The 20,455-nt window shown below is 43.6% G+C and overlaps 1 protein-coding gene across 1 annotated transcript in view; it reads right to left on the bottom strand.

The window, feature by feature from the left end:
• ACOT12 (acyl-CoA thioesterase 12) overlaps positions 1 to 20,455 on the bottom strand; it is a 113,786-nt gene that overhangs the window by 10,054 nt on the left and 83,277 nt on the right. The window contains exons 9-14 of the mRNA XM_019518187.1: positions 19,386 to 19,536; positions 17,055 to 17,110; positions 16,586 to 16,646; positions 15,421 to 15,504; positions 4,947 to 5,080; positions 2,036 to 2,164 (exon numbers count right to left, since the gene is read on the bottom strand). Of these exons, the coding sequence (XP_019373732.1) occupies positions 2,036 to 2,164; positions 4,947 to 5,080; positions 15,421 to 15,504; positions 16,586 to 16,646; positions 17,055 to 17,110; positions 19,386 to 19,536 (615 nt within the window). The remainder of the gene's footprint in view (positions 1 to 2,035; positions 2,165 to 4,946; positions 5,081 to 15,420; positions 15,505 to 16,585; positions 16,647 to 17,054; positions 17,111 to 19,385; positions 19,537 to 20,455) is intronic.

Genomic DNA, 20,455 nt, shown 5'->3' with positions numbered 1-20,455 from the left:
TAGCCGTTCTAGAAGAGCAGTGATGGCTGCAATTGCTCAGATGAGGTGCTTCATTTCTACTTAATACAGCTCAGTCTTCATGCCTTTCAATGTGAATGAAACACCACAAAAGAACGAGTTGTGCTGATTCAGCCAGTCCCCCACGGCCATTTCCGAATGCCGTGCCTCATGTTTTCCAGCAGGTCGGTGTCCTAGCCCAGGAGCCTCAGCTTTACTAGGAAGTCCCTGAGTGACTCTAGGGCTCAGAACCTGGAGAAAGCTCCTGCACGGCACAAAGCATCCAGTTCTAACATCAAAAAACCCTTCTGCTATCTATGCACATCTTGAATGTAAAATAGCTGAATCTGTGTATTCCTTCAGTTGAGCCGTAAGCTAGCCTATGTAAGAGATGTGAGCCTACATGGCATTTGGATGGGCAGTCTTATAAGAGGTGGAGCTTACTTCTATTTCTATAACCAGAAGGCATACTCAAAGGTATTGCAGTGGGTCACTATACTGTTCATTAAACGCTATGGCAAACAACACTGGCAGAAGCTCAAAAGTCTGCAAGCCCAGTACAAAAGACTCCAGGCCACAGTATAAGCCAAGTGCCACCCTCTGTGGTAAAGATATGGCCTGCATTCTGAGACACAGCCGTTCAGTGATCCACCTGGGTTATCCTCACTTTATAAACATTACTGGGGATAACATGAGCCAGGGGAAGGTGGTAATGAATGCAGTGGGTGCATCTACATGTATGATTACTGGGGAATACACTAATTAGCTCTGCAATAAAGCATCACAGTCTACATGTGAGCTGGTATTAGAGTGCAGTAAACTAATTAGCTCCACCATGAGATAGTACTCTCTCTGACGGGATTCTTATCCTATGGCAGGATACTTCACTATGCTGAAACACGTGTGGACACTGACCAGGTGTGTACATTGTGACTGGTCAGCTCAGTCAACTGGGGGCCTGCTCTGCCCTGGCTCGAATTGCTGCTGTCCTGGGTGCATATGTAGACACTGCACCTGGGAGTAGTTAACTTTGGTGTAAACTGCTCCAGAGGTTATTGTGTCACATTAATTCCATGTGTAGATGCACCCAGTGAGACTGAACCGTGAGGAGAGAAGTCACTTACATTTTATTGAAATATTTCTTTTCCTTTCTGTTTGGTCTTTGGCTACAGGGTGGATATACTCAGGGCCTGGGAACAGACTTTATCAGGGTCTCTATCCACTGTGAGGATAGAGATGACCTTCAGCCCAAATGGAAGTACCTCAAAATGAGGAATGGTAGTGAATAAAGCAGACTAGAACTTCTCCTGTGACCTAAAAAGCATAACCACATGAGTGGTCTCCATTGTGCAAATGCTAGCACTTACTGATCAGTAATAGAGGGAAAAAAGAGATGTCTATAAAAAAGTGATGACCAGAAAGTAAATTAAAGGTAAACACATCACACCAGAATATCCAATGAAATTAAAACAGTAAATATAAAACATGCCAAAGGGTTTTTTGACACAAGTTGTGGTAAAGCTTACCGCTAACACACACTACTGAATCCAAGAAAATAACAGGTTTCAAGAAAGGAACAGATATTTATACTTGAAAAGGTACATCCAGAGTTAAGTGAAATGTAAGAAGTGACCCCCTCATGCTCAGGGGCACAAGCTGATCTCTCCCTTCCTGGTATTAGAAAGAAACTTCTTCAACAAGCACGTTCTTTCACATTATGCACCTTCTTTTAGCCCAGTGCTAGCAGCCACTGTCAAAGACAGCATACCAAACTATGATATACAGTTGCCCGGCTTTATCTCTCATGGCAGTTTTTAAGTAATTAACCTGTTCCTATATTATGATGCAGAGGACCTCTGGAACCTACATTCAGCCTAAAGTCATTAAAGAAACCAGTAGCCCATCCAGATTCTCAAAGGATACAATAACATGTTTATTACTATCATTTATCTTGGACCTGTCTTCTCGATACACATGATAATCAAAACTGATAGCTCTGAAGCATTAGAAGCAGTTAAGCTTCAAATCGTGTACTCACCCAGGCTTACAGGGCTGTCTTCGCGACACAAGGACTAGAAAATCTTTGGGTTTATTGCCATTCACTGGTGGAGACGTTATGTAATATATTTTTTCATTTTCATTCACAACTTCTATGACCTCACAAGTTCTGCAAGTATATTTGACATGGGGTAGTTAGGACAGTTCAGTGCCTGAAGGATGCACTAGGTTGTGTTATAAAACACTGCCTCAAAAGGCACATTACCATTGTAAAGCTGAGTGTACAGCTTTTGTTCAGATTACTAGAACAGTGTTAAAACAAGACTGGAAACATGTCTGTAGTTCTTTCAGGTTGGGTTTGAATTATGAAGTGCAAGAGCTCAAAGAAGAGGTCAAGTGGAAGAGCCTGCTTCTCTGTAATTCCTCATCTGAAACGACCTCTGTCCCCTGTCCCCTCCCTTCCCCCTCAATCTACCTAAAAAAATTGGTGAAGCTCCGAGGCAGGATGGTTGTGTGGGAAATTACTAAAAACAGCTCCCTTCCATATTGCTAGCTCCTCTTTGGAACAGCATCAGACTGAATTTCACTGATACTACCTGGGTGTTTCCATGTTGTCCCAGTACATGGCATACACAGAAAAAGCAAAGCCCCTCAGTGTTCCCCTCAGATATCTGTTTTCCTGATTAATGGAGATCTTAAAACAGTAGCTGAAAAGCTGCTCTTGCGACTAGAAATCTTTTTCCTGAAACTTATGGGCCAAGATCAAACTGGATTTCTAAAGAACAGCTCCTCAGCATGTAATAAACAGAAGAGCCCCTAAGGTCTTAGGGGCCTCTAGACACCCAGAACTTGAATCTATTTCGGTCTTTTTCAATGCAGAAAGAGCATGTGACAGTGTGTCTTGGAACATTCTCTTTGATGTTTTGCATAAATTTGGATTAGATGATCTCCTTCAATGCAATCAAAATGTTATATTCTGATTCAAAAGGAGCCGTGCTAGTTTTAGCTTGGTTTTAATCAAAGTTGCCTAATACTTGTCTCAGAAGAGCCACCTGGTAAGAGATACCTTTTTTTGCTCTTTTTTCTTAGATCTTCTAGCCAGTTACCTTTGAATTTTGCCTTCAAGCATTCATTATAAAACAAAACTATCAAACCTGCTTTTACACAGACAATAGTTTTTTTCATCCCAACTCCTAATGCTTGAGCACTAAGCATTATAGAATCAATAAACTATTATTGCCAATCAACAAGGCTACATACTAGTTATAAGAAACCTGAAACTTCGGGTATGTTCTGCATTTCTTCAGATACTTCTTTTTCCTGGGAGAAAAACTGAGCCAAGTATTTAGGCATGCAAATCTTCAACAGTTCTGTTCATTGTATAATCAGAATATTTATTTTCTGAAAACTACCTTTCCAGCCACAATGAATCACTGGAAAACACTCTCCTTTTGCTAAGGTGTATTCACCTATTGAAAATGATACTGCATCAGCCTATTTTATATCATCTCCCACTACTTCCTATACTACATTATGGAAGGGACCTTTAAGAAAATAACCAGTGTGCAGTGCTCATTTGGATTAGAGGTGACTCAAAGATTGTTCTTAAACACACAAAACTTCTTTTACAAGAAGTTAGGAAGATATGAGTTCCCTGAGCTCCAGCTTGACAGTGGGTGTATCTATACAAGATGCTTCACTACACAGTAGGGCAAATTATTGCATAGTAAGCATCTGCATCTACATGTGCAGACCCTTACTGTGCAATAATTTGCTCTACTCAGCAGTCGATTGTGCTCCATGCAGATGCAAGTTGCAAATTAACTGCAGAGTAATTACTGCACAGTATGGCATGTGTAGACAGCTGATCAGGAGCAAGTTTGCAACAGGGTGGGAGATTGCTTTCTGCCCCTGGGAGCTGCTTGCTGCTGGGGTGGGCTTTGCCACTTGAGCCCAGGTGGGGACAACATCCCCCTGCCTCAGCAGCAGGGAACTCCCAGCCCTCACACTGTGATCACAGAGCTGAGGCAGGGAACTCTCTGCATGGGGAGAGTTCCCCACCACAGCCCTGCATGTGCAGCCTAGAGGTGGCTGGGGACTGTCCTGTTTTGGGATTCCCCAGTGGCAGATCGGGGCAGGGGGCTGGGACCTGCCCCTCCCCTTCAGCTCTTTCCAAGCCCCTTGCCCCTATCAGGGAGGCAAGGCTGGGAGCTCCCTGCTGCCAGGGCAGAGGGACATTGTCCCTGAGCCCACCCAGGCAGCAGGCAGCTCCTGGGGGCAGGAAGCAATCTTCCAGCCCTCTCTCCTGGCCCCATGATCTCTGCCAGCCCCTGGGCTAGGACCTGGTTGGAGCCTAGAACTCCCCCTGGCTGCTGCAGACAGCTAGTGCAGAGCCAGAGGGGGTGGGAACAGACTGTTGCCAGAAGCAGCAAATCTGCTCCCAAATGGACGCACGTGTAGATGCCTGCCCAAGGTAAACCCATCCAGTAGCATTTGCACATGTAGATGCGCCCAATATTGACATTCAGCTGTGTCACACTGTGAATTGGCAAGACAGCACAAACATGCTTAGAGCAGACTATGAGGGAGCAAACTGTTCTACCTCATTTCTTACATGGCAAATGTACAATATTACCTATTCAACACCCTTTGATATTCACAAGGTTTAGCATATAGAGTCTTCCTTGCATTGTTACAGAACAGCCTGTGGTTCAGGTCACTTTACTGTCAATCCCAATTATAAACCAGGGTTAGAAGAAATTAGTTTTACTATGGGGGGGCAGAGAACACTCAGGCTCTGATTAATGGATCTTTAAAGTCATATTATTGCAGCTACTTCTCTTTAAGTAGCTATCTGTAAACTTAGGTCTCTGCATCACAAATGATGGCATCAGAAAAGGTCAATGATGAGCAGAGTCAAATAATGCTAGAAAAAATGTAATTGCTCTTACAAGTAATGTTTGTCCCACCGCGGGCGGAGTCTGAAGTCAGACAGAAGGAAGAATGCTAGATCTGATGGTATCTCCACTTGCATTTCTATTTTGATTGACAAGATGTCACTCTCCTCATGAGTGAATATTTTTATCTGAAACAAATGAACAACATATTAAAAATACAGAATGGTGAATATAAATGGGCAAATTCAGCAGCTTTCACTTGTCAAGAGAACATGCAAGGCTGTATGTCTGATGGGTAGAAAGCTGCAGATAGGTTTTAGTTTATAAATAAATTTTATATTAAAAATACTGTATATTCATAAGAAAAAGAAAGAGAGATTACCTGGTAGTCTAACATGGTAATAAGGTTTTAATTGCAGGATTAGGAACAGTTGTGACAACCTGAATCATAACTGCCAATAAAACCTCTCTCCTACACCATACTATCCTGTATGCTATTACTGCTGGCTACAGTACAGAAAAGCTGTTTCACAAAAGTTTTACATTTTTTAAATTGGTTTTAATTCTTCCAAACCATGATGCCAGGTCACCTGTACAGGGCCCAGAGCATATACAAGAGAGGGCCCAGTTCCAGTGTCATTCCCAGACAACAGTAGGCCTTTTATGGCACAGAAGAAAAGTATTTTTGAAAAGCATTGTCATCCTGCATAGCAAGGGATTCACAACACACATCTGTATATTTACACACCCCCCTCCCCCACACACCCTACATACATACAGGACTGGTGGCAGAGCTGATCTACTACTCAGTAGGCATGTCTACACATGCATTTATGCTGGCTTAAATGTATTGCACAGTACGTGGGAATAGGCTGACGTCTACATGTGCAGGGGTTAAAGCGCATTAACGCTGTGTGTGGACTGACTGGGGACTAAAGTTTATCCCAAATCAGTCCACACACACAGTGTTACCATGCTGTAAGACATCTACATGTGTGTTACTGCACAGTAACTAATTGGGTGTAAATCTGATACCTGTACAATGCAGGTATCAAACTTACACTCAAGTTGGCATAAGGCACCATATTTACTGCACAGTATGGGAGTGCACATGTAGATGCGTGCGCATACTGTGCAGTAATTTTAGGTACTGCACAGTAAATACACATGTGCAGACATGTCCAGTGTATCTACAGGTGGTGGTTAGCGGAATGACCTTCAGAGAAAGTCAGCTGTGAAATAAGCAGGGCTAACTCTGATGAAAAAGCAGTTATGGACTAACAAGCAGCAGCACCACCAGGATGTGTTGAGGACAGCAGGTGGCAGCACTTTTCCTCTTGCAAAGCCACATATATCTTTTGACAGTGCTGAGACATGGTGAGTACAGGTTGCCATTAGAATAAGCCTGCCCATGCCCAGTCATGGGTTTACAAGTCCTTAATGGTGGGATAGACAGAAGATGCTAGAATCTCAACAGCTGTGAAAGCTACAGTGGAATGAGATCTCCAATCATGAACACTGTGTGCCCCCAGAGGCTGGGGGGCATGGCGAGCTCCCACAGGTGGTGGTGGCGCTGTCAGTGGTGGGAGTGTGGCGGCAGTGAGCGGTGAGCTCCCGCAGGTGGCCACAGCACTGTCGGCAACAGTGTGGGGCAAGTGCTGACCAGCGGTTGGCAACCACTCACAGATACCACTGGCGATTGGGGACCACCCGCAGATGCTGGCGGAGGTGTCAGTGACGAGGGGAGGAAGGGTGGCGAGCAGCGACTGCCCACAGGTGCCACTGGCAGTGTTGGCAGTGCTTTCTGCAGGGGGTACGCATGCACCCATGTGCACACCCTATGTGTCGCCAATGTCTTAAATTGTCCTGGCCTCCTTGCCATTGGATCAAAATCCCATTCTGTCAGAACCTTGTGGAAGCTGATGTGCAGCAGCTTCTCCATGATAAAAGAAATTATGTGCAGGCGTCTTCCATGGAAACACCTTTGCCAGCACACCTTCAAGTTCTTTGGTGACCAGATAGAGATGAATGGGAGCAAGACTGTGAGGTATGGAACCTCCTAATCATGAACTGGCATAAACACAGCAGTGACAAGAAGGTCATCTGACACTTGAATAAGGTAATCAGGAGTGCGATTTGGCAACTGTAACTGCAACTGCAACTGAGCAGCCCTCTTCAGGATCTGCTCTGCTCATGCCACATGGGAAGGAGGCTAGAAAAGGTGCCCTAAACATAGTCTGACTACCTTTTTCTTGACTGGATAACTGCATCCAGTGGGACCACCTTTATTGTGATCAAAATCATTCACTTTTGGTTTCTGGAACATTAGGACCCTCTCGGACAATCCTAACAGTGAATGCCCACAGCACTGCACCACAGTTGTGGCTTAAGAACTCAGGTGACACAACACTGATGTCACTGCACTGAGCAGGAGATGGGCAGCTCAAAGAACAAGGAGGCAGCTATACTCTTTTCTGGAAGGGTAAGCAGGGAAGAGAATGCCAGCTTTACAAAGTTGGTTTTTGCCATCAAAAATGAATTTATAAACCAATTCAATTAGTTCCTTATTAGAATTAATGAGTGCCTCATGACTCTCTGTCTTAAATTGTCAGGGAGCCAATATGCCACTGTCATCAGCGCATATGCTCTGACTCTTGATGCTGCTGATGAAACCAAGGAGGAATTCCATGCCAACCTTGACCAAGTCCTTTCTGGCATTCCCGAAGGAGACAGACTAATTCTTCTCAATGATTTCAACACCAGAGTCAAAAGGGACTTGGACCTCTGGAATGGAACCAGTCACAAGGAAGGAGTGGGAAAGGTCAGCTCCAAAGGTATTCTCCTCTTGACCAAATGCACAGAACATGGACTCACCAACACCCTGTTCCCCCAGAAAACAGGCACAAGACATCATGGCAACACCCATGATCCAAGCATTCTTACTTGATGGACTACATCATTGTTCATACCTGAGATTAAAATATGTCTGCATCCCCTAAGCTATACTAGGAGCTGACAACTGCCGGACCAATCATTGACTCATCTGCTTGGTTATGTCATTCAAACTGGCTCCTAAATGATGGCTACGGCAGAAGGAATGCTGACAGAAAATCAGCGTTGAAGAACTCAAAGACCCAATCAAGCAAGACCTCTTCCACCAGTGCCTCAACGGAAAACTGGCAAATTCAAATCTACAACAGTGGGGGAATGTCGGTAGCACTTTGGGCGCCTTTAAGTCCACTGTCATCAACACCTGCAAAGAGACACTTGGATTCTCTACTAGGAAACATCAAGACTGGTTTGATGAGAATGACTAAGAGATCCAAGAGTTGATTGACTGCAAGGCTTTTGTGCTTGGAAGAATCTCAGTGTGGGTTTAGGGCATCAAGAGGCACAACTACCATGATCTTTATTGCTTGCTAGCTGCAGGAAAAATGTCCAGAATCTCTGTATATGGCCTTCTTTGACTTCACGGAAGCCTTTGAGTCTGTCAAATGAGAAGTGCTGTAGAGCAGGGATGTAAAGCAGGTTGTAGAGCATACTTCTGGGGGTACTTGGGAAGGCCTCAGGGGGTCCTCGGCAGTGGGCACTGCTGCCATTTCTGCCACTGGCACTTCTGCTGCTGAGACTTCCACCGGTGGCGTGTTGCTGGCACACTCGCTGATCAGCCGCTGGGGCTCCTCTCACCCCCCAGCTTGTCAACCAACTGCTGGGGACCCCCCCCCCACTCGCTTATCAGCCACTGGGGGACCTCCTCCTCTCCCCGCTTGTCGACTGGTCACCGGGGCACTCCTTCCTTCTCGACTGGCTGCCGGGGGTACACCGACTGAAAAAGGTTGAACCCTGCCGTAGAGGATCCTTTTGAAGTATGCATGCTCACTGAAATTTGTCACCATTCTTTGCCTGCTCCATAATAGTATGCAAGTGGTGTTTCTAAATAATGGATCTATCATAGATCCCTTTGAAGTTCAGACAGGAGTTAAGCAAGGCTGCATCATTGCTCCATCACTCTTTTCAATATTCCTTATCACTATTCCAGTCAGAGTGGAGCTAAACTACCAAATGGATGGTAGACTGTTAATTTCAGCTGACTCCAAGTCAAAACCAAGCCACCACAATCTCAATCATCAAGCTCCAGTACGCTGATGATACTGTAGTCTGTGTTCACTTGGAAGCAGACCTTCAGGCAATCACTGTCATCTTTACCGACGCAAAGAAGAAAATGGGACTTAAGCTTAACATTCAGAAGACTAAGGTCCTCCATCAACAAGATCTTAATGAGCAGTCCCCAGCTCCAATAATTCAGATTCATGGTGAGACTCTGGAAAGCTCTGAGTATATCCTATACTTCAGAAGCCATCTCTTGTAGAAGGCTGACATCAATGAAGAAATTGAATATCACCTCAAATGTGCAAGTGCAACCTTCAAACACCTGAGGAAATGGGTGCACAAAGATCGCAACATCAGATCCAAAACCAAGCTCATGGTTTATCAAGCAATCATGATCCCCATCTTACTGTACAGAGCTAAGATGTGGACAACATATAGGAGACATCTCAAGCTGCTGAAGAAGTACCATCAATGCTGCCTGTGGAAGATCCTTCAAACCTAGTGAGAAGACAAATGCACCAAAGTTAGTATCTTCTTGCAAGCAAACACCGCGAACACATAGGCAATGATCATTCAACATCAACTTTGCTGGGCTGACCACATCATCTGAAGGTCTGACTCCAAGTTCTTGAAGCAAGTTTTATTTTCCTAGCTCAGTCAAGGCGTATGCTCAGGAAAAGGGCAGAGAAAGCACTTCAAGGATGTCTTGAAGGCCAGTTTGAAAAAATGCAGTATCAACATCACCTCATGGGAGACTATTGCCCATGACTTCCCTGAATGGAGGAAGAGTCCGCTGTAAGAGTCTGCTCAATACTTTGAAACCTTAGGATGACAACAGGAGACGGAACAGGAACAGCAGAAACAATGTGTCATGGACTGTATCAGAGCCATCCACTCTTTGTGGAAACATATTCCCAAACTGCAACAGAGTCTGTTGGTCCTAGATAGGCCTTGCCAGACATCTTCAGACACACAGATAAAACAATCATGAAAGACAATCATCCTTGACTGCGAGGGATTGCCAATGATGACATACTGGAAATATATGAAATATATGATTAGATAAAAGTATCTTAATTAATGATTTAAACAGTGGGATTGAGTTCATGCTGAGCAAATCTGTGGATAACACCAAGTTAGGTGATATTGCAGTTACTGCAGAAGATAGGGCTAGGATACAGAATGACCTGGATAGGCTGGAGGAATTTAAACCGCAGTCATTCAGATGCGATTCAGAAAGGACAAGTGCAAGTCCTGAACTTGGGATGGAATAATTGCATATACAAATATAAAGTGAGGAATGACTTGCTAGGCTGCAGTACTGCATAGAAAGACCTGGGGGTTACAGTAGACCACAAGCTGCATGTGAGCCAACAGCATACTCTTGCTGCAGAAAAAGCCAGCAGCATATTAACAAGAGTGACATTTACAAACCAAGAGAAGTGAATCTTCTGCTCTGTTCAGCCCTGTTGAGGCCTCACTTGGAGTACTTTGTCCAGTTTTGGGCCACACTTCAAGAAGGAAGTGAACAGTCTGGAAAAATCCAGTACAGAGCAACAAAAATGATTAGGGGCCTGGGAGGCTAGATTTATGAGGAAAAGCTGAAAGAACTAGGGCTATTTAGTCCGGAGAAAAGAAGACGGAGGGGGATTTGATAACTGTCTTCAAATGCCTGAAGGGCGATTACAGAGCGGATAAAGGTGGATTTTTCTCTCTGGCCATAGGGCACAGGAGTAGGAGCAATGGCTTCAGGTTTTAGTAGGGAAAATTTAAGATGGAGATTAGGAACTTTCTGAACATGAGGTTGTTTAAGCATTGGCACAGGCTAACTTGATAAATTGTGAAATTTCCAGCTTGGGAAGTTTTCAAGAGCAGGTTAGACTGATGCTCGGCTAGAATGGTTTAGTCAGGGATGATCCTAACTTGAGCAGGGGGCTGAACAATATGACCTCATGAGGTCTCTTCCAGCCCTATTTACTATGATCCTTTATGTGTGTGTATATGCGGAAATGGCAAAAATAAAGTCTTGACCTCTACAGAGATTTTTATCAATTTGATAAAAGTATTCGAGACAATGAGCTGAATTATAATTTGACAGCTTATAAAAAGACTCACTTTCTTGAACCTCTTTACACTGGTTTGAGACAACTCCATGAAAGTAGGGTAAAAGTTAGTAGTTTTTTATCTGACCCCTTCTCTGTGACAATCCTGAACAAGGCAACCCATGACCTGAATGGGACATAGGGATGTGCTTCGGAACTGCTGGAAGGCTGTTTCATCTCTCCAAACTATTCACTGGGGCAAAAATTGCCCAAATGACTAAACTTATATGCTTATGGCTGTAACAATAGCTAGCTCTAGGTCATTTTGCTGCATCTGCAACCATCCTCTGGAAGAGTGTATGGTGCCCCTCTGACAAAATGGAATTCTGGTTGTTTGTGAGTTCACTTAGCAGCATCAGCAGCACGACTGCTCACAGCCACCAGCAGTGAGTATGGTGTCAGCACGGCACCAAGCTTTCCACCAAATTAACAGTGTACAGAGCTGTCATGCTTGTCATGCTACATGAGAGTATGATTGGGATGCGAGGCTCAGACATTGTTCAGAAGTCATACTTTATCAACTGGAAAAGCTCTACCAGAAATATCTTCAGATCCCACTCTAAGTGAGGGGATATGACAGTATCATCAATGACAGAAGTCCTGCAGAATGTTGACTGCACCACCAATGAGATATTAATAAGGCTTAGCTACAATGGGCTGGATATTTGGCTTGGATAAACAACATGTATCCCCATGCGTACGTGTGTGCGCACATACCAATTTTATGTGTCTATATATTCACTTTCTTGAAGAGAAGAATTACATTGAGCCCCAATATAAAGTTTGAGCAAGCTGGCAAGATAAGCCTTACATCTACAGTCTGGCATGTGAATGGATCAATATTCTCTAAGGCATGAGCTAGTGTTCTGCTGAAGGTCTGTTATAGACAAGCAAACCACATGATTTAGAAGAATAAGCAGCTACTTAAACAAATATAGTTTGTAAAAAGAACAACTATATTATTATACAGGATTGCAGTCTTGGGGCATTTGTACTAGTGGTCTCAAGCTAGTAAAACACCCTTGGAGAATCTAAAAATTGTAGCCATAACTTGCTTTTCCTTACTTTTGACTGCTGAATGCAGCAAAGTCACCTGTCTTTTAATGTCTTTTTTTTTTGCACAGAATTCTGTCTTGGGTCTTGTCACTCTTCTTGCTATGGTATCTGAGCACCTCCCAGCAATGTACTGAGCAATGTGACTAACATCTGACATGAACTGTTTGTTCTATCTCTCATTCTCTTACCAGGGGATATTTGTATGTGTAGTGGAGGGCTTTGTCTGGTTTTGTGTTTTGATTGTGTGTGTTTATATTACAGAAGGCATGAATAAGTAGTGCTGGACCTAAGCCATCGAGTGCCCTATGATATGGCACTTTGACCAAATATATGATGGTAAAGGCTGTCCAACTTCTGAGTGGATACAAGACTTCCAGCCACACACTACATGGGTCACATGTTGCTACATAGGTCACACACTATGTGGCCTGCATGCTGCACAGCACCATGGGTGCCTCCCCTACTGCACCATGCTAGTGCCCAGGGGCGACATGTAGGGGGTGCACATAGGTGCATATGCACCCCCTGAGTGTGGCGGTGCACCCCCTGAAAAAAGGTGCTGCCAACAGTGCCAGTGGCATTTGCGGGAGCTCCCAGCTTACCACTGCCGGGCTCCCACTGATGCTAGCGCAGCCATGCCCCCGCAGCCACTAGGGGCCCACGCCGTTCATGCTGGTGCCCCTGAACCCTGCACACCATACCACGTACCACACATACCACACTGAGGGTCCCCCCCCAGTGCACTGTGTCAGTGCCCCTGCATCTTGAATGCAGTGCCATGTGCCTTCTCCCTTGCTGTACCATGCCACTGTGCCACACAAGGTTCCCAGATCCCTTCCAACCACCTATCTGTGGACTCCCTTGGCCCTGCAGACCATGCCACCTGACCAACATGGGCACAAGCAGGCAGTGGAAGTAGAAGGAGGGAGAGGGAGCCTGAAGACTTCACAGCTGGAGAGAAGGTGGAACAGCACCTTCACTGGGAGCCTGGAAACTACAGGTTAACCCCTTGGGGGTCACATGCAACCTGGGGATTGCCAGCTGGGAAGTCAGACTAGAGAACAGAGGACAGCCATGAGGCTTTTGTGGTACCCTTTGCTGCCAAAGAGACACTTGGGGTAGCCTGTGTAACAACCTAGTCAAGTTAGAGCTTTTTACCAATTACTAGCTTCGTGACCTGCTATAATGAATTACTGTTATCCAGAAAGGAGGTGAAAAAGGCCTTACTGGGACCAGGTCATCATCTGCCAAAATATGAGCTCAATTAGAAATGGTAGAAAGTATTATTTAGAGATGTTACTAAGAGTAATTTTTTTTGAGTGAGGAATCCAGGTGCTTTGGACTGAACCAACCACTAGCAGGCATGTGCCTTCAACCAAGGAGAATGCACTCTGACTGTAAACTATTCAGTGTAAAAAAACCCAACTTCTCTCTCTTTCATATTCACTCCATTCTTCTTTTTCTTTGAGCTAATCTCAGCTAGGCAATAAGCTATTGTGGTGGTGACTGTACAGTAAAGGATGAGAAGAATTATGTGCCATCTGAATACTGCTGGTACATGAGTTCATGTTGCATTACCAGCCACTTCCTGCATGGCTATAGGTGTCAATTAACATTAAAAAGTGCCTTGGTTTTTGTGAGACACAAGTAAGAGGTCCAATGATGAAGATGCAATTTCTTCTCACTATTCGGTGGGTACATTCTTTTTAGGATTAAAGCCTTTTTAGTGCATTACCCTGGATGTTTGCTACATCTCTCAGGTGAGATAATAATATCTTATGCTCAGCAGTGTGGAATGCCATACAGAGGTCAAAGAAGATTAGAATGGATGTGTGACTTTTACCTATTGAGAGCAATAGATAATTTTAGTATCTACTGACTCTGACAAATGTCCATTTAAAAATTAATGCAATACAATGTCTGTGTCTCCATAATTTACCATTGGACACTACTCCAAAAACATCCTAAACTGTTAATTCAGCAAAATTAGAGTAATCTACAGAGATAGCTAGATTTTCCTGAAGATCTGATGGAATATAGGCCAGAATTTTTTTTTTTTTTCTTCAACGGACCCTGCCTGTATGGGGTGCCTCCGAGCTGCCTGCATGGGCTGCCGCTGGGCTGCCTGCATGGGCTTCATGTACTGCCCCTGAGCTGCATGGGGCCCAGTGCTTCCCACCATGGCTGTTGCACTTTGTTAGGTACAAAACTAGAACACCTTGGAGGTGTTTTATTTTGCTACATCCCAAAGTCATTTAACACGCAATATGCTGCTGACTGTGTAAATATCAGCGCCACTAAAGCACAATACACCGCTGACAATGTAAATAGCAATGCCATTAAAGTAGTGCAAAAGGGCATTTAAGTCACTTTAAAAGCCAATTTTGTGGTGTTCAGAAAGGCCCTGAGTGTCCAGAGTCTGGAACAAACTCTCTCCAGAGGTGGTACAGTCACCTACCCAGCAGATCTTCAAAAGATGAGTGGATGCAAACCTTGCTGTGGTCATCTGACCCCAGCAGATTTTTCCTGCCTAAAAGCAGGGGGGCTGGACCTGATGATCTTGTGAGGTCCCTTTCAGCCCCTAACTTCTATGAATCTATGACTCTGACAGAACACAGCAGGTTTCCTACAAGCTCAACCACTCAGCTCCTTGGTAGCCAGATGTTTAAACTGCTTCACAATAAGGACCATGAGGCTTCTAGAGCAGTGATTTTCAACAGCAGTAGCCCAAGGTGCTTTGAGGTCCTTTCAGGAGTGTTGCCGGGTGCCATGCAATGTTAGCACTGTTAGGTGTGCAAACATGATTCACAAGATAAACCCAGATATTTCAAAAAGGAATTCATAGCGGTAAAAACATATCTGACCTGTTGTGGTCTAAGTTCTTTGCAATAGAAGAACTGCTGTATTATTTTTCTGTTGTCAAAAAAAGAGTGAAAAGTAAGAATTAGCATTTTCTGAGATGTGCCTCAAGTCTAGTGACACAGCCTGAACAAGGGTTGCCTTGAGTCTGAAAAGGTTGAGAACCACTGCTCTACATTGTGCTATGGCTCTAAAGAAGCATTGGAGATGAGGCATCATTACCTTTCATGAAAGGTTTTAGAATGACTAGTTTTCATTCCTAATCAAATTAGAACCAAATTTTGTAACAGTGAAATCCTCTGTGAAAGAGGATTGCTTTTCTTCACCCAGCTCTAATGGGGAGTGTGACTTTAGGATGCTACTGAAGTCTTCATGCCACTATTCCACAATTCTGTACTTACATTATATAGAGTTCTGGTGATTTCCCATCCAGGTTTTGTTGCCAGGACTGTTAGTGTTGCCACATTGCTGTAACTCAAATAAGCCTGAAATGTAAGATTTATTCATGAAAATTAAGGAGAAATATAAAAAAGAATCTTATTTCTTGAATATGCAGTAATGCATATGTTAGTAACCCCTGCATCACAGAACAGATCAATGTGCAGTTTCCCTTAAGTGGTCTTTTTCCAGAAAACACAGTCCAGTAGTTTCTGAATTAAATACTTTTAATAGCTAGTTTATGTGTTCACATGGCTGATGGCAAAAAGAACCCTAATTAAAAAAACAAGAATTTGGGCAGCTTTGATGGATAAAAGAGCAAAAAATCTGTTATCACCAGCGAGACAATACAGCTCACCTACAAGGCTACTAAATTAATGATCTAGTCCATTTTCCTTAACATAATTAAAATCTGATAGCAAATTAACCTTTTCACTGCTGTCAATCTGTACGAATAGCTTGCTTAAAGGGAAGCTGCAATCAGAGTAGTGAATGTGTGGGTACACCATTACTTATGTTTCACTACAAAAGATGGGGCGTTACCAATAACTATCAAACAGAACCGGTAGCTCAAAATCTTAAAAAATACATTTCAATTTTAAATTTAACATATTTGAGTCATTCATTTTTTAAGATCCTATGTGTTTTTATATTTACTTCCCTGCAGAAAAATGTAAGGAACTGAAACTCTCTGATGGTGATATTGTCTAGAGCTGCTATTGTTATAATAAATAATTCCCCAAATTATAAATCTGCAATTATTTTTCATTTGCTTTAAGATATAATTAAAAGGACCCAAAATAACTTCTAGGAGCCAAGAAAGAAAATCTAAGTGCAAAACATTTCACAATGAAACATCACTGAGGATTCATATATATCCACAAAATCATGGAGATTCGGGGCTAATAATATTGCTAATCCCTACTAATTCATGCCACCATGCATAGTATTGCTATAAGTGCTCATACATTTACCTACACTTCCAAGATTACCTTTTAACTTGGCTGGCGCTGCCTTGATATTGTGACAATGGCTCAAACTAGATGTTTAGCACTGTTATCATATACCCAAAACATCCAAGTACATCCTCTGATTGCGTATGTGAATGACTTGAGATATAAATGTTACCTGATTGCTCCTATCCCAGGGATCAGAAGGTTCATCGTTTTTGCCAGAGAGGATGAATTTTCTGAAATGTATATTAAATATACATATTAAAAGGTCAAACAGTAGCATTCTCTGATTTTTGGCCTTTCAGTGTAACATAACAGCAGTGACTTGTGCAGTACCAAGCATCTTCTAAATGCTTTGCAATTATTAACCAATTAATCCTCAAACAACCCTGTGAGGGGCAGTAGGGGAAACAAAACACACACAAAAGGGCCAAATATTTCCTGCCTTGCTGAGTTAAGTAGTTTCCACTGCTTTCAGGGTGACAGGGCAAATAGGAAGAAAGTAAGATGATAATAGCCATTGCATCTGAGCAGACATAAAACAATTAGCAAATTTCAGAGTATACATCAAGACAAAAAGTATACTGTGTCATGCTATCAATGACAATTATGAAAATTAAGTTATCTCTGAAGTTGTTTTATACCTTGCTAGTCGAATTCTCCTGCGTGCAATAGCTCCATGGTATCTCCTCAAATCGTCCTTCAGAAGAAGCAAAGAAAATAGAAGTAAATTGGATTAAAATGATGACAATTCTACTTCAATAATTTTGTTTTGTAATAGAAGACAAAATATTATTTATTATAACATACAATCAATATCAGATCCCAGATGTAGGATCATAAAATTATAGGAAAATAGGGCTGGAAGGAACCTCACAAACTCATCTAGTCCAGCTCCCTGCTCAAGGCAGGATCGAAGACAGTAAATTAAAAAAGAGCATGTTAAAAAGAATTACTGCATTTCCTAGTCAATTTGGTCAGTGATTTTTTTAACTTGGCAGCATGCCTTTAAAAATAATCTAAGTATTCTTAAGTATGGAAGATCCTGATCAACTCGTGTTAGCATGAGCATCTTATGTCAGGAGTAGCAGAGCGGTACAATGCCAAAAATGCCATTTTTGGGGTAAAGTATTAATCCAAGACACCTTCTACCCAGAGCTCAAAATTGGAAGACGAATGTGAGGGATTCTTATGCTGCTTTAACACGTCTGGAACGGAGGATGGGGAGAACACAGTAAAAAATCAGTAGTAAGAAACAAAAGACCAGGTCAGATACCCCCATAACCTATTCTTTCATTACTTTGTTTCTTTACTGTTTCACTTAAAGTGGAATTTTTAAAAGAATCTAAATGACTCAGAATGAAAAATCCCTCTGAATGGAACAACTGCTCTTGCATGACTCAGGCCAAGTCTACATGGCAAACATCATCCCTTGCACCAGTGCCCAGCAGCAGGGGAGTTGCATCCCCATGGTGTTTCAGGCAGGTTGTTTAGAAACGCTGAGTGATACTGCTGGTTACTGCTGAGTTCATCTGACTCCTTTGTTTGCTTCTTAATCGGGAACCTAGTTTTTTCTGTTTAAAAATCACAAATTCTCTGATAAAAATCACTAATTTTCTGATTAAAACCCCCAAATCTGTGATTAAAATGAAATACTGCTATATATAGGCATCGATTGAATACAAAGTTTTATTGATATACAGTATTTACAATTTTAAAGCCATTTGGAAGCCTACCAATGTCTCAGTCACTATAATAAAATACATTCTAAGTACCTATATTTAATTTTGGGGTTTTTTTATCACAGAAAATCAGAGCTCCCCCTGCCCCCTTTGCTTACAGAAAATGCAGGTCCAGGCCCCTCACTCCCAAGCCACAGCTCCCCAGACCTGCTGGTGCCCTTCACTCCCCACCCACAGCCCTCCCACCCTTCACTCCCCACCTGCACCGCCATGGCAAGGTGCCCCCTGCCTGCTTGGCAGCAGAGAGGGGCACAGCTCTGTTCCATCACCCTCTTTGCTGCCAGGCAGGCAGGGGGCTATTTGCCAGGGTGGTGCAGAACTCACAGTGGCAAGGAGTTTCCCCACCTGGCCCCACTCTGCTCTGCCATGCCAGGTCCTGCCTGCTGGACTGTGGGGGCCCCGGAGGAGGGCAGCAGGATGGGGAGCCTGAGCCTTCACCCACCCTGCACATAGATCTGGGGGCATCTGTGCACACCCTGCCTCCCGGGAGTGCACGCAGAAGTGAGGAGCCAGCCCCCTGACTACCCCCAGACGAGCCACCTGCAGCCCCATCTCACTCTCCACCGGGGCCCTGCAGCTACACATGGCCCTGGGCCCCAAGCCCCATGCACCGCCCAGGCTGGGCAGCAGCTCCAGCCCCAGCCCCAGCCCCAGCCCCAGCCCAAGTCACTCCCTCCATCCCTCCTTCCCTATGAGGCCTCAGTCTCCCCTACGCCACCCTGCCAGACTTACCTGAGCGCAATATGGGCAAGTAAGCCAGGCAGAGGAAGTGCAGGGCCCTGGGGCTGGATCCCAGTGTGCAGGGCCAAGAAGGGGTGGCACATGGGGGTGGCATGGGGCCTGATGTGGACTACGGATTATATTCATGTGGCGCTAAGCGACCTATTTTAAGGATGCCACATACTTGGCTAGGATTGTCAAAGGAGAAGGGACTTAGGCAGCCAATCCCCATTGACATGTAATGGTAGTTGAGGGTTGGAGCCTCAAATTTTCTTTTACAAATCACTGCCTTTCATCTTGCCTATAGTGTCAGCAATGATCCATATGTTTTACCTTACCAGTTTTTCAAGTTCAGATCATCCTCCTGAGGAAGGGCAATTCTGTTTATAACTTTGCTTAGTCCTTTGCTTGTCCCTGACTGACTGACTAGGGCAGCTTGCATTAAATGCAGTATTTCTGTTGACCATACAAGCCATCTATATAGTCATCCTATTCCAAAGGAAAAAATCTGACCTCTGTAGTGGGTTTGACCTGGGGGAAGGTGAGGAGCTCTCCTTTTTCATTTACAGCATTAAAAATGAGAAAAGCACTGTTAATATGTCGGGCTTGGCCCTTTGTCCATTCCTCACAGTTGTAGGCCTCAACACGAACACCAACCTCAACCCTGAAAGAAGAGTTGAATTGACATGAATTACTTAAGTACCATACAATGACACAGAAGCAAGAATGAGACAACATACCAAACAGGACAGTTATAAACTACTCAGGCATAGAAAAGAGCAAATGAATGTTTTGACTATATGTTGTAGAAATAACTGTCTGGACATAGAGGCAAATCTTACCAGTGATGTAAATGGTGTCAGATGTATGTTAGGTTTAAAATGGGCACAAGGTCAGCTGAACTAGCAAAGCACTGAAGGTGCTTAAATACACACTAAGCAGCAAAGGAGTGTCACAAACACAACCCGTTTGCTAAGGTTCAGAACAGGGGAAGTGATGTAGGAGTCAGTGCAGTAGCATTAAGTCACTGAGAGATTTCCTTAGCATGAAAGGATCCTCAGGAGGCAGAATCCAGTGGTGTTAGTCTATTCTGTGCCAGGGGACTGGTTCAAAGCAGACTAACTGAACTTCAGAATCAGGCCCTTCAATGTATCAAGTAAGTGTATGTACCAAGTACCAAGTAAGTACAGTATTTTGCCACTTAAGGCCTACATCTATTTTGCACTCCCATTTACACTACTACTAACAATGGAAGAGACTCCAATGGAAGTGGCTTAGCAGCAGATGTATTGCATGTCCCTGCTTCAAAACTAAGTTTTGCAAACATAAACCAACCATACAGGCCTCAATCCTCCACCAACTTCATGCAGGTAGACCTGTCCCATTCCATGGAGATCCCATTGGATTTCTCAGTATCCCATTGGTGACTAAGGGTAGCTGGATTGGTTCCCCACCCGTAAAGGTTATGAATGATCCTTCAGCTTTGTACAGAGAAAACAGTTACATAAATCTATAACTATTTTTTTTCTTCACTGAGAAAAGCAGAGGGATATTATAAAAAAGACTTCTTCATTAAAAATATG

The sequence above is a fragment of the Gavialis gangeticus genome, unplaced genomic scaffold (assembly GCF_001723915.1).
Source record: "Gavialis gangeticus isolate Ggan-Ray unplaced genomic scaffold, GavGan_comp1, whole genome shotgun sequence".
In the NCBI taxonomy this organism is placed as follows: Eukaryota; Metazoa; Chordata; order Crocodylia; family Gavialidae; genus Gavialis; species Gavialis gangeticus.
This window is presented reverse-complemented; position numbering and strand designations above follow the sequence as displayed.